The sequence below is a fragment of the Scyliorhinus canicula genome, chromosome 4 (genome assembly GCF_902713615.1).
Source record: "Scyliorhinus canicula chromosome 4, sScyCan1.1, whole genome shotgun sequence".
Taxonomy (NCBI): Eukaryota; Metazoa; Chordata; class Chondrichthyes; order Carcharhiniformes; family Scyliorhinidae; genus Scyliorhinus; species Scyliorhinus canicula.
The window spans coordinates 155,693,533-155,708,430 of record NC_052149.1 but is presented as its reverse complement, the minus strand read 5'-3'; the positions used below and the strand labels follow the sequence as shown (position 1 = coordinate 155,708,430).

Sequence of the window (14,898 nt, the reverse complement as noted above, 5' to 3'; positions counted from 1 at the left end):
TAATGCATTCAATGGTTTGGATGCATTTTGATGCAAGTAATCTTTTCAATTAGGTGGGAACAGTTTAACAGTGTAATGTTTATCGGAAGTTGCTGTGATTATGGCTAATTAAGTTGCATTGACCCATCTATGACATTAGACAAAGTGTTTGAGCTGACATCTAAAAATACATATTTCATTAGCTATTTAGGATGGTATGACAATAAGCAGGTTACACTGTATTAGTTGCATTACCCACCTCATCAATCCCTTTTGCTACCCCCTTAAACCTCTTAGCTATTTGGCATTGTGTGTTACTGACTCATGTGACACATTCTCCCCACAGGTCGAGTGAACAGTCCTTTCCTTAAGAATCAGCACTGTCTGCCCGAGCGATCATGGTCCCCTCCGAGATCCCCTTGCCCTCGAATCGCTGCTAACTATGTCCCCTTCCAGCCTTTCCCCTCATGTATGTATATTTTCTAATAAAATATAGAATATCATGTTTCTTGGAATAGAAGCATGCACTTTATAAAGTATGTAGACTCTTGAAAGATTCCAGACACTGCTAGAATCCATCTAACATATTGTATAAAGCTAATGGGCTGGATTCTCCGTTGGCGGGTTCCTCCGCCTCATTGGCAGAGCACTCGCGTGCGGATTTCCCGACAGCACGGGGGTGGCCACAATGGGAGACCCCATTGGCCAGCTACCAGGTCGGAAGATCCCACTGCCGGCAGTGGGGCGCCCCTCTAGAAAACCGGTGCGGTGGGACGGAGAATCCCGCCCAATGAATCTTGAGTCTCTAAGCGTAATGAATGTATTCTCTTGGCTAGTGTTTCACTTCTGAGACTTCTTTCAGTTGTCCCATGACAGAGGGAATGAATGTTTTCTGCTTTCTTGAGATCTGGGTAATGGAATAGGACAGAACAAAAGTGTCCAGTTTGCCAAATCTGTTTCACAATTTCATCCAGCCCAATAAGCAGCTCCACGTTTACAAAATTATGCTACAACTCTGAACCTATTCTTGCTGCTTCTGGGCTAGAGGCTCAGGAAGGTAAATTGAGCACTATTCCTGAAAAGTACTCCATTCTGAAAGAGCTGGAGATGGGATTTCCTGGTCCGCCGGCCACTTTGTCCTGGGCGGCAAGCCCTCGCTGGCAGTGGGATTCTCTGTTCCCGCCACGTGCCGATGGGATTTCCCATTGGAGCCACCCACACCGCTGGGAAACACGCAGGCGTGGGTGTGCTGCTGACGCAACGGAGAATCCCACGAGTGGAGATTCTCACTGCTATTCTTTCAGTGAGCGGTTGATAATAGTCAATCTCACATCTCGTTAAACAGGAGTAGACATAGTTGCCATCTACCACTTCCCCCAGCATTGCAGGTTCCAGCTTCAAGGTGAAACCTACCTCAGGATCCATAATACTGCAAATCCTGATTGGAGAAAGGGAACAGCACTTCTGGAAGCAGTAGGGACATGTCAGTTCAGTGAGGATGTTATGAAAACTCGAGACTTTGAAAACTCGTTGAACCCAAAGCTTTTGCTTTGAAATGTGGATGCAATTGGATGGATGCAAAAGGTTCTATTATGTCATTCAAAGAAGAGTAAATTAGTTTATTTTAGTCCTAACCAACATTTATTCCTTAACCAGTAGCCCCAACACAGATTGGCCTGTAGTTTTGCACACTTGTGCCCAGATACACTCAATCTGAGTGCAAACAACTTAGATGTTCAGAGTTTGGATACATGTGGAACCCAACTCCTGTGAGTCTCCTTCAATTGAACTTGTTGGGAGTTGTCTCAACATTGAATCCAAATTTTCAGGCTCTGTAGCTGGCAAAGCCAATAGTCTGGTCTTTTCCATTTCAAATTTCTATGCCTTTTTAAAGTAAACATACCCTCCTGTATTTTAATGCTAGCACACAAGTCACAATAAAAATGTAAAAACTTCCCCATTTGCAAGTTCTTAAAACATGTAAATGTATATGAATTATGGTTAAATTAGTTAAAACTTTAAATTTTAAGACTCATAGATGAAATACATTGACCAGGGCTTTATGGTTCCTCCCACCTATTGGGATATTATGGTCCTGCCGAAGTAAACAGCAACTTAAATGGCCATCACATCTACAATTGCTAAATATTTTTTGTCAATTTAAAAGAGCTGCCCTGATGATTTTGGCAGCAACTGATTAACACAAATGGCCCTCAGAATAACCCCACACATTTCGGGCGGGAGTTACCAACCAACCCACCGACTGTTTTTCTGGCACTTTTACCGATCCCGCCGTTGTCAACGGGATGTTCCCTTGACTCCTCCCTGGACGCCAGGAAGCCCGTGTATTAGTGTGACCCAGAATATGCTGCCGGTGTGAACAGGCGGTAAATCTGGCTCTTTATTTTTATTCATTTGTGGAGTTGTGTGCCAATGGCAACAGGAGTTATTGTCCATTCCTAATTGCCTTTGGAAGGCAACTAACCAGTGAAGTTCTTTAATAATTTTCTCTGCCTGGAAATCAACTTAATCGTATGTGACCCAATCGCTAATTGTGTTGTGTAGATCAAGTCCATTGCTCCAAACTATATACGCCATTGTGTCAGAATGGAAATTTCATCTGGTAAAATTGAGGGAATTGTTATTTTGGGGAAAATAGATTTTCAGGATGTGGTGAATGTGTAACCACTATAATTTACACTGTACATTACTGTGTCCCTGTGGGCTCTGTCTGTGAGCCGTTGCGCGGCTCTGCTCACAGGGGGAGATGAGGAGCATGTACAGGGCTCCGCTCTTGGCTCCGCCCCCTTCAGGAAGAATAAGTGCTGTGGTCCTGCGAGTCCACCCTCAGTTCAGCACAGTCACAGGCAGGCTCAGTTGTAAGCCGATTAAAGCCACAGTTTACCCCAACTCGTGTCTCAGAGTGAATTGATGGTCGCATCACAGGAGCATCCATTTAATCGACTTAAAGAACTACTATGGAATCAGCCCTCAAACCTGACCGACTGGAACTCGATCCACAGGCCGCAGAGGCAAAGGAAATTTTTGTTGCATTGGCTTCGTGCTTCAAAGCCTACCTGGCTACGTCGAAGGCCTCCTCTGTTACAGATGAACAGAAACTAAGACTTCTCCACGCACTGGTGAGCCATCGTATTTCTACTCAACTTAATGAAGCTGACTCTTACACTGAGGCCCTCGCGGTATGCGAACACCTGTACGTGCAGCCCGTGAACGAAGTCTACACACGACACATCTTCACAACTCATCGGCAGCACCCTGGGGAGTCGCTAGATGACTATCTGCGCGACCTCAAAGCCCTAGCATGCGAATGTCACTACCAGGCCGTGACAGCCACTCAGCACATGGAACTCGCCGTCCAAGAGGTGTACGTTGCGGGGGTCCGATCAAATTATGTGAGGCAGCATCTTCTTGAGAAAGGGGCCCAGGACCTGGAGGACACGGTAAAACTGGCAACCTTGTTAGAGGTCACTTTCCAAAGCCTAACTGCGTTCCCAGCCGATCACGCGACGCCATCATGGACCCCCGACCAAAGGCTGCCCCAGGCCTGCACCGCGCGGCCACCCACCCACCACGGAGGACTATCGTGCCATTTTTGCAATCAGCCCCAACACCCCCGGCAGCAATGCCCGGCCCGCAACGCGAGCTGCAGCAGCTGCGGGCGAAAAGGGCACTTTGCTAAGGTCTGCCTGGCCAAATCAAAAAATTCTAACCCTAACTCGAACACTCGCTCCTCCAACTCTCAGGCTCGCAGACCCCGTAACGTGGCAGCGTGTCTGCCGACTCAGCTTCCGCACAACATGTGCAACTCACGGGGCCGCCATCCTGGCCATGCTCCCCCATGGGGGCAGCCATCTTGGACGCCATCTTCCTCACCGCCCGCCACGTGCGATCAACGGGAGCCACCACCTTGGCCATCACCCGCTACCCAACTCGAACAGTCATCGCGGGGCCGTTCCAGCACCTCCAACCACGCCACCATCTACCCTCAACTCAGCGCCGTCACCAGTCGCGGCCCAAGCATCTCAAAAGCTCCATGATGGCCGTCCGAATCAACGGCCACGAGACACTGTGCCTCTTCAACTCCGGGAGCACCGAGAGCTTAGTTCACCCGGACCTGGTACGGCGCTGTTCGCTCCTGGTATTCCCAATGCGGAAAACAATCTCTCTTGCTTCGGGGCACACTCAATCCAAATACAAGGGCGCACCTTAGCGACTCTAACGATACAGGGCGGCAATTATATGAATTTCAAATTGTACGTACTCCCAGACCTCTGCGCCCCGCTCCTTCTAGGACTGGATTTCCAGTGCAACCTCAGGAGCCTCACACTCAGCTTCGGCAGGCCCCTGCCCCCACTCACTATATGCAGCCTAGCAACCCTGAAAATCGACCCCCCCTCACTCTTCGCTAATCTCACCGCCAACTGCAAGCCAGTGGCCACTCGTAGCAGGAGGTATAGCCTGCAGGACAGGGTGTTCATCAGATCTGAAGTCCGGCGCCTGTTGCGTGAAGGAGTCATGGAGGACAGTAACAGCCCCTGGAGAGCTCAGGTGGTGGTCGTCAAAACCGGGGAAAAGCTCCGGATGGTGGTTGATTACAGCCAGACCATTAACCAGTTCACGCACCTTGATGCGTACCCCCTCCCCCGGATTGCGGACATAGTAAACCGGATCGCACAGTACCGCGTGTTCTCCAAGGTGGATCTGAAGTCCACATACCACCAGCTCCCAATCTGCCCGGAGGACCGCTACTACACGGCGTTGGAGGCAGACAGCCGCCTCCTCCATTTCCTCCGGGTCCCCTTTGGCGTCACAAACGGGGTTTCGGTGTTCCAAAGAGCAATGGACCAAATGGCGGACCAGTACGGGCTGCGGGCCACTTTCCCATACTTGGATAATGTCACCATCTGCAGCCATGATCAGAAGGATCACGACGCCAATCGCCACCGATTTCTCCAGACTGCCCAAAAGCTCCACCTCACCTATAATAAGGAGAAATGCGTTTTCCACACCACCAGGCTAGCCATCCTTGGCTACGTCGTGGAAAACGGGGTCCTAGGACCCGACCCTGACCGCATGCAACTCCCTCACTCTCCTCTTACAACTCCCCCTCCCTCACTGTCCCAAGGCCCTCAAGAGGTGCCTCAGAATTTTTTCGTACTATGCCCAGTGGGTCCCCCAGGATGCGGACAAAGCCCACCCACTATTTAAGGCCACCCTCTTCCCACTGTCAGCCGAGGCTCGCCAGGCCTTCGGCTGTATTAAGGCGGACATCGCTAAGGCCGCCATGAGTGCAATAGACCAGTCTGCCCCGTTCCAGGTGGAGAGCGACGTCTCAGAGGTCGCTCTCGCTGCCACTCTGAACCAGGCAGGCAGGCCAGTAGCGTTCTTTTCCCGAACCCTCTCCTCTTCCGAACTTCGACACTCCTCAGTCGAAAAAGAAGCTCAAGCCATTGTGGAAGCCGTACGGCACTGGAGGCACTACCTCACTGGTAGGAGGTTTACCCTCATCACCGACCAAAGATCGGTTGCCTTCATGTTTGATCATTCGCAGCGGGGCAAGATCAAAAATGACAAGATCTTGAGGTGGAGGATCGAACTCTCCACCTACAATTATGATATTGTATATCGTCTTGGGAAGCTCAATGAGCCCCAGATGCCCTGTCCCGCGGCACATGCGCCAGCGCGCAAGACGACCGTCTTCAGGCGATCCACAATGACCTCTGCCATCCGGGGGTCACCCGGTTCGCCCATTACATCAAGGCCCGCAACCTGCCCTTCTCCACTGAGGAGGTTAAAGCCGTCACCAGGAATTGCTCGATCTGCGCGGAGTGTAAACTGCACTTCTATAGACCAGACAAGGCCCACCTGGTAAAGGCATCCCGGCTCTTTGAACGCCTGAGCATCGATTTCAAAGGGCCCCTCCCTTCAACTAATCACAACATTTATTTCCTTAACGTTATAGACGAATTCTCCCGTTTTCCCTTTGCCATCCCATACCCCGGTATGACCACCCCTACAGTTATTAGAGACCTGCACAGTGTCTTCACCCTGTTCGGTTTCCCCAACTATGTCCACAGTGACAGGGGCTCGTCATTCATGAGCGACGAACTGCATCAGTACCTGTTCAGTAAGGGCATCGCCTCGAGCAGGACTACCAGCTATAACCCCAGGGGGATCGGGCAGGTGGAGAGGGAGAACGCAACGGTCTGGAAGACCGTCCTACTGACCCTACGGTCCAGGAACCTTCCGACCTCCCACTGGCAGGAGGTCCTCCCCGATGCGCTCCATGCTATTAGGTCCCTCCTTTGTACGGCCACGAATCAGACTCCTCATGATCGCCTATTTGCCTTCCCTAGGGGAACTACTACGGGGGTCTCGCTTCCGCCCTGGTTGAGGACACCGGGCCCTGTCCTCCTTCGAAAACACGTTTGGACACATAAGACTGACACCCTCGTAGAGAGGGTCCAGCTCCTGCACTCGAACCCCCACTACGCGTTTGGTGAAGACCCTGATGGCCGACAGGACACCGTTTCCCTCCGGGACCTGGCACCCGCAGACTCTACTACCACTACCGCCGATGTACCTCCCACACTACTCCCCACCGGACTTCCCATGCCCTGCGCCCCTGCACCTATTTGCTCCCCGCGCTCCCTTCCACTCGACACACCGGTCCGCAGGAACGAAGCTCAGGAAGAACCATCCCCGGAGTCCACCCCCGGACCTACACCGAACATCCTTCCACAGCCATCCCAAATGGCTGCAACACCAGTGCTTCGTCGGTCGCAACGCACGATTCGGGCGCCGGACCGACTGAAGTTGTAGACCCGTCACCCCCGCCGGACTTGGTATTTTAACAGGGGGTGAATGTGCTGAATGTGTAACCACTATAATTCAGACTGTACATTACTGTGCTCCATCTGTGAGCCGTTGCACGGCTCTGCCCACAGGGGGAGATGAGGAGCATGTACAGGGCTCCGCCCTTGGCTCCGCCCCCTTCAGGAAGTATAAGTGCTGCGGTCCTGCGAGTCCGCCCTCAGTTCAGCACAGTCGCAGGCAGGCTCAGTTGTAAGCCGATTAAAGCCACAGTTTACTCCAACTCATGTCTCAGAGTGAATTGATGGTCGCATCACAGGAGCGTGTAAACGATGCCTGCATTGGATTTAGTTCATACCATACTTGATGATGAAGTGGTTTAGGTTGTCACATATGTAGCAGGAATAAGCATTTATCAAGGTTTATCAGATTAAGAGGAGAATCATAGGTTGCTGTGTACAGAAAATTAAATTAAAGGAAACAGAGGGTGAAATTCACCTAAACGATGACTTCGTTGCAATCCAACGGCCACACTGTGCCCGAAAATCAACTTGTTGCGGCGCAGCATGGCCGATAAAAGCCGGGGGATCCCGCTCCCTGGATCTATCCAGCTCGCCATGCCTTGCGAGATCTAACTTTTCAGCAAATCTGCATATTAGAGCGAGACAGCTAGTCTCACTGTAATATGCAGTTTCTGAGGTAACCGAGGCATTGGCATCTATCCTCTTCACCTCGGAGACTTTGGGTGAGCGCCATACAGGACTGGTCTCCACAAAAAGGGACCAGATGGAACCCCCCTTGTGGGGGTTGGAGGCCCCAGGTGCATATCCTGTTGGTGCCACCTGGGCACTGCCAGACCTCTATTCACCCGCACGTAGTAATTTTTGGGGGCTTGGAGAGTTTCTCACCAGCCAATCCCACACTTAGGACGCGTTTCTCCGGCTTCGTTGTTCGAGAAAAATGAGGCCGATATAGCGGGAGAGGTCGAAAACAGAACCACACTAGGTGCCAAACAATTTGCGATGCAATCAGACCACTCCCGTAAGTGAAATCAGGATCTCGCCGTAGCATGGCTAGAAATCAATTAACACCACTGAAGCCGTATTTCCCTACGATTAACGGGAGCCACCCCATGGCTCCCATGATTCAGCGGCCTCCCCCGCAAAGCGGTCACGCTGGCCGATTGGTACACCTTTTGAAAAACGTGGCAAAGGGCTTTGGCAGGGAGCCAAGCAAGTGAGTAGCCATCTTTGCTCACAGGCAATGTGCCCGGGAGCACTGGGCTTGCCACCCCTGTGCTCGGCAGGGGATGGGGGATCTTCGTCCGGGGGGAGGAGGGAACCCCCAGCTGGGGGAGGTACCCCCTGCAGAGGTGGGGAGCAATCGTGGAGAACAGCGTTGCGCCTCCATGCCAACTCCTGGATCATGTGTGTCCATTCCAGGGGCAACCCTTGTCCCTGCCCCACCGACCACCCATAACCCCCACCGACTGCCGAGACCTCTAACCATGCGGCTGAAGGCTATTGATAAGTGAGCAATTCACACAACCCAAGTGGGTTCCCATGGCTGGGTGGGCCATGTAGCATGTGGGAGTCATTGCCTAGCATCCTAATCAGATCGTGATGCCTGTACACTGTGTCTGTACACTAAAGAATGTAGCACCACATTCCAGCAGCCAACACCCAAACACCTCGGGTCTGTGTCACATCTCTCCAGGGTGCTGGGACTGTGTCGGCACTGTCAGCGGCTCACTGTCGAGAACAGGGGGGGGGGGGGGGGTAATGATAACCTGCAGAGAGTTGAGAGCTGATACGCCTCCATTACAAGTCTGACCCTTGCTGAGTGCTGGCTCAAACCCATTGCCTGTAAACGGTGTGCCCCGGGGGAAGGGGAAGATGCCTGGAGAGATGGGTTAGGAGTTCAGAGGTCAGCCCACATTGCAGAAATAAATGACAGAGGCGTCATACTGGCTGTACTCAAGGGTGTTTAATGTGTTTTACAATTCCCCATTCTGCTGATGGTGCCCACCCCCTCCCCCCACCGCCTGTTGGCACCTTCGGCTGGAGGACCTGTGGGAGAATGGACACGTGGTCAGTGGGATGGATGGGTCAGTCAGTAAGGCAATAACAAGTAATGTGTCACAGGTCCTCTTGGTGGAACCCGGTGGTTTCTCACCTCTGCGGCCTCCGTCAACCTCCATGTTTGTGACCACCCTGTCCTCGGCCATCCCTGTCACCTCCTGGGCCCGCTCTTCGAAGGAGGTGGGGATTCCTATGACCAGCACACCACTGCCAGTCTGGGCCCTCTCCCGACGATTGTGGGAGAGCTTTTCCTGAGGAGACACAGAGAGGGCATCATTAGCTGCATGCATGGTTCACAGTGGTGTGAGGGGTGGGCCTGAAGGGATAGAGGGGGAGTGAAGGGAGGGGTGGGGTCCACATGGGGAGTTGGGGCGGTGGTATGGTCGTGTGAAGGCTGAAAGTTCTCGGCCGGGGGGTGGGGTATTGGTTTTTCACTCACTCATGCTGCTCAGTGTAGCTCGTTGAACTTTATCCGGCACTGTAGACCAGCCCTCCTGATCAAGCTCCCGATGCTTACAGCCGCCGCCACCTTGTCCCAGGCAGCACTGGCTGCTCTGTGGCTGACCCTCCAGGACCCTCGGAGGAACAGGACAGCTCTCCTGGCCTCCACTGCGTCTATGAGCCTCGACTAATCTTGGGGCTGGTTTCCTCAGTGCCATTGTTGTGAGCTTACTGGGGTTGGTTGAGCAAGTGAAGTTTAAGTGCTGCTCGACTTTGTTAGCCGGGGCTGGCAAACGTGATCCCGGCGTATTGGTAGTGAGCCTTCATTTGTGGCGAGAAGCCCGTGAGGCCTCGTTAAGTGGGCCAGTTAATGTTGAATAGCGTTGCCGGCCTCGCTGGGCCGAGCGCCGGGAAGCTCGCGGCAGGTCCCGCTCGCTTTCACACTTAGAAATGTTTTGGAAGAATCGCGCCCTTAGAATTGTTTTCTGCAGTGGGGAACTAAATTCATCAGCCAGACCTGCTCCTCAGAGATCAGAGCACCAATTTGAAAGGATGCCCCGATCTGAAAGTGAGCTTGGGGTCCCTCACACCCTACACCAATGGACAATGCGACTCTCTGCAGGCATGAGCAATGCCCTCGAATGACAACCTTCTCGTGAGCCACCCACCCGCCTGCACCACCAGCCAGCATGAGGGTGACCCTGGCCCACACCCATCTATCCTTTTGGGCATCGGGGCACCACCATCCCAAGTGAGCTTATCCCACTCTGGGCTTACTGAGGCACCACGTCCCAGCTTTAGCCCCCCCCCCCCCCCCCACATTTAGCCCCCCCACCTTCAGTCCCCCCACTTTCAGCGTATTTCAGGACCCCTCTCTTCACCCTTCCCAACATTCATGATGCCCTTTCATACCCTCCCTCATCCCCCTTTAGATGGACATGAACCCCCCCTTGTCCCTGGACTCTGCCTACGTGGTGCCATGGCAGTATAAACATGGAACCTGGGCACTGCCCTGCCACCCTGGCTGTGCCAACATGGTACAACCTGGCACTGCCAGGTTGCCAGGTTGTCACTGCCAGGATGCCCGGGTTCCACCTGTCTCCAACCACCCAGGGGGCTCCAGTGGCCTCCGAGCCCCTGCGAAGTGGCCATCACACCTGGGGCGCAATTCTCCGCGATTCTCCACGAATCACGCCACGCCGCCCTGGCACCCCCCACGATTCTCCCACCCCCCCAAAAATGGCATGTCGCGTTTTTCGACACGCCGCTCGGAGAATCGCCGCTCGCCGTTTCTCACGGCGACCGGCGATTCTCCGGCCCGGATGGGCCGAGCGGCCTGCCGAACCCGACCGGTTCACGCCGGCGCCAACCACATCTGGTCGCTGCCGGTGTGAACAGAGCGCGACAGGTGAGTGTGGGGCCTGTGGGGGGCGGAGGGAGGATCGAGCACCACGGGCGTGCTCAGCAGATGTCTGACCCGCGATCGGTGCCCACCGATCGTCGGTCCGGCGTCTGTAAATGACACACTCTTTTCCCTCCACCGTCCCGCAAGATCAAGCTGCCATGTCTTGCGGGAGAAGCGGTGGGGAAGACGGCAACCACGTATGCGCAGGGTGGAGCCGGCCAACCTGTGCATGCGCGGCTGACTTCACTTCGGCGCCGCAAGCGTCAAGGCCGGGCGTTCGGGATTCACGGACCACCGCTCCTGGGGGGTGTCGGAGAATAGGGTGCGAGGAGCGGCCTCCGTCGCCGGAGTGAAACAATCCGGGTTTCACTCCGGCATCGACACTCAGTCTCCCGTTGGGAGAATCGCGCCCCTGGTCTCCGCTTGTGGAAACCAGTACAACTCGGCACCTGGGTGAGGCCTCAATTGGTGTGGCCGGTTGCTCCCAGGAGCCAGGAAAATGCAGTATCAAACTGGGCACGGATATTTAGATGAGCCTAATGGGTCCATTACATTTGATGATCTGGATCTCGCCCAGCTAGGGCATGATTCAGATCACACCACCGCCATGGATCAGGTGACTCACATGTTGCTCGGTGCCCGCCACAAACTTCATTTTGGGCCTTTCCCGCGATGCTCCCAACACAACAAAATTGACGTTGGGCGCAATGGGGTGAGAAAATCATGCCTTAGTCACCAAAAGGCGATTAGATCAAATGCATCGTATGGGGTACCTCAGTAATATAATTATGTTATATTAAAGTTAAAGAGCAAACAATACCCAAATACGATTGATGTTCTTTTTTTTAAATTTAGAGTACCCAATTATTTTTTTTCTAATTAAGGGGCAATTTAGTGTGGTCCATCCACCTACCCTGCACATCTTTGGGTTGTGGGGCTGAGACCCACGCAGACATGGGGAGAATGTCCAAACGTCTCACGAACAGTAACCCAGGACCGTGGTCAAACCCGGGTCCTCGGCGCCATGAGGAAGCAGTGCTAACCACTGCGCCAACGTGCCACCCGTACTATTGATTTTCACAGTTTCATCTTTACAATCAGGAATTGCTTGGATAGATCGATGGGCAGCACCTTACCCTGGACCTTACCCAAGTAACCATTCTTAATATGAGCGTCTGGACAATAAGTCTTAATTAGTTATTCATTTGTTGCAGTTATCACAGCCTGGGCAGCCTCTGTCTTTAATTGACAAGTGTGACAGGGTAATGGTCAAAAACTAGCCTGGTTTCCTCCCTTACGCTAAGTCCAGTGACAATAATGCTAGCCATGTACTCCGAGCACTCTACCAGCTGAAATCATTTAACTCAGGAACGTCTGCAAATCAAAACTTTCAATTTTTCAGGACTTCACGGTCAGTATTCGCACATACATCAGTGCAGTCACCCACTGATCCATTCAAGGAAGGATTTCCTTCATCTGACAACTCTAGGTATTGTATGATTTGGCCATGAGGATATTGCTGTTGTTACAGCCAGCTGCAAGTAAAATCAAACACAGCAATGTTCATTCTGTGGCTACTAACTTTAGTTTAAATACTACTTCAGAGCATGCCAAAGATGCAGCGGCAGAGTGAGGAATTCTGGCTCATGAACCTGTCCAAAATCCTATTTAAAGCAGCTATGATTACTCAGTGTTGATCTGGGCTCGTAACTGCAAAAACTGTCCTATTTATTAAAGATGGGAACATATATCCAAAAGATTGCTCCAATATAAACATGGAACCTTCCAAGGGTAGAATATATGTACTTTTTAAACTTTTATTAAATTTACAGTTTCCAATTCATTTTTTTCCAATTAAGGGGCAATTTAGCGTGGCCAATTCACCTACCCTGCATATCTTTTTAGTTTGTGGGGGTGAGACACACGCAGACATGGGGATATATGCAAACTCCACATGGACAGTGACCCAGGGCCGGGATCAAACCCGGGTCCTTGGCGGCGTGAGGCAACAGCGCTAACCACTGCACCACCGTGCCGCCCAGAATATACATACTTTTGATAATGAGCATGATTGAAATTGTTCACAATCTGTAACTCGGTACAAATTGTAGTAAAAGATGTATGTACACCAGTTTCATTATTCCCATAAAATGGAAAGTACTCATTTGTAGAATTTGATGACTGGTAAATTAGGAATTTCTGACAAAAGTGTGCAACTGAGCATATTCAATCAACCCTTCATCGCCAATCTTATTCCTCCATAAAGTACTCTGCAAATTCAATAGCCTTGTATTCCACATGCTAACACATGGGTCACTTGAAATCTTAAACTGTTCCAAAGATTCTGATTTTTAAAATCTGCAGATGGGTCATTTCAACTGACCTGCCATCCATGTGTGCCACAAAAGTAGTTTTACATTTCTGTCTTTCCTGTGTCTGAAAGGCAGTTTCACATTCCTATTCTCTGTGCACCTGAAAAGTAATTCCACATTCTTCTGTTCCCTGAGTGCCACAGAAGGTAAGTTCCGCCTTCTTCTTTGCTGTGTGCCTCAGAAAGTAAATTACACCTTCTTCATGTGCTGAAAAGCAGTGCCATCTTTCTGTCTTCCATTTGTACGTTTGAAGCTATGTTCCACCTTCTTAACTTCCTGAAAAGTAGTTCCATGTTTTTATCTCCCTTGTGTGGCTCCAAAGGTAAGCTCCAGCTTATTGACTTATTTTAGGCTCCACAAGAGCAATTCCATCTACTGGCCAGTACCCTGAAACACAAGGTTCCCCTGACTGTCATTTTTGTGTGTTGTTTGTGCCTAAACAACTTCTATCTTTTGAGGCGAATTTGGATCCCAGTTCACTGAGACCAGAACACTTTCCTGTTTCTGGAGCAGGCCTGCTAGGGAAAGCTATGATTGAGCCAGTTAGGCCATCAAAAAAAGTAGTCAAAACCTTTCAGTCCTTAATTAGTTAGTGCCTGAGCAGGAAATTGTACAAAAGAACATCCTTGGCATTCCCCAGAGGAAAGATCTGATGGCTCCAGCTTATGTGTTAAATTCTGCCATTTCTAACTTGAGAATGTCTGAATGGTACATAAACAGCAAATGACTGTAGTTACATGTTAAATAGTGGCTGTTGAATTTGCTGCTAGATTTGTTACAAAGAGCCCTTTATCACGGCTTATTTTAAAAGTTATTTTCAATTCTGAAAGTTTCATCATAACATGGCGACTTTCTCTCTCAAAATCATTTTGATTGCTCCCTCCCCACCTCTATTGTATGTAGCATTGATCATTGTCTGATTTTTAAGATCAAGTGATTCTGAATATTTCTAATTATGCTGTACAAAGGCTAAAATCATACTTTACTGATGTAATTGACAAAACAATTTGTGGATCTTAAAAACATTAAATTATATTTAATTGTCTTTTTTTTCTTTTCTTAAATTGTTATTGATTTTTGCACTCAACAGCTCACCAGACACAATTTGAATCTACCAGACTGGAAGATGTAACGTCCTTCAATGCTCCTGAGTCGAGCGCCATTGCAGCACCAATATACGAGGAGAATGAAGAGGCTGAAGTAAAAGAGCTTCCAAATTTAATCCGGGATACAGGTATAGTTGGACAATGGATGCATTAAATGAAATTGGGTGGTTTGAGCTCTGCAATGAGGACATCATTATGAATTTTGGCCTACCGCTAATGTGAATCCATTAAACCAGGACCACAAAATGATGGTGTTGTCTACTCCAAATATTGGCAGTGTTTCGCTTGATATATATACATCCCACGTCATTCTGTAATCTATTTGCCTTCACTTACAACTGAAGAGTAGTCAAGATATAGGTAGGATAGAAACTATATACAAATTAATCTTGTGCCAGCTTAGCACAACTAATAAGCTACTGGATAGAATTCTCCAAACCTGTCTGCAGCGGATTTGGTGGTGGCTGCATGTTAGTATTGCACATTAGGGATGGTTCGCATGAACACTATACAGCTCCGGCCGGCAATGTTTTATGAAGGTCACTGATGTCACTGTCAGTCCTCTTTGGAAACGGAAACTATCTCAGGGTTCCCACTCAAGTTCTTGGGCTGACAGACAGGAGTCACAGAGTGCAGACCTTTCTGCTGTAAAATGGAAAGGAGTCAAAGGTGATGGGCAG

At 50.6% G+C, this 14,898-nt stretch overlaps 1 protein-coding gene across 5 annotated transcripts in view; it reads left to right on the top strand.

The window, feature by feature from the left end:
* LOC119965106 (drebrin-like) overlaps nucleotides 1-14,898 on the top strand; it is a 284,430-nt gene that overhangs the window by 253,024 nt on the left and 16,508 nt on the right. For 4 of the 5 annotated variants that reach the window (XM_038795409.1, XM_038795406.1, XM_038795408.1 and 1 more), the window contains 2 exons: nucleotides 326-448; nucleotides 14,203-14,346. In XM_038795409.1, the coding sequence (XP_038651337.1) occupies nucleotides 326-448; nucleotides 14,203-14,346 (267 nt within the window). The remainder of the gene's footprint in view (nucleotides 1-325; nucleotides 449-14,202; nucleotides 14,347-14,898) is intronic. The other variant, XM_038795410.1, reaches the window with a different exon arrangement.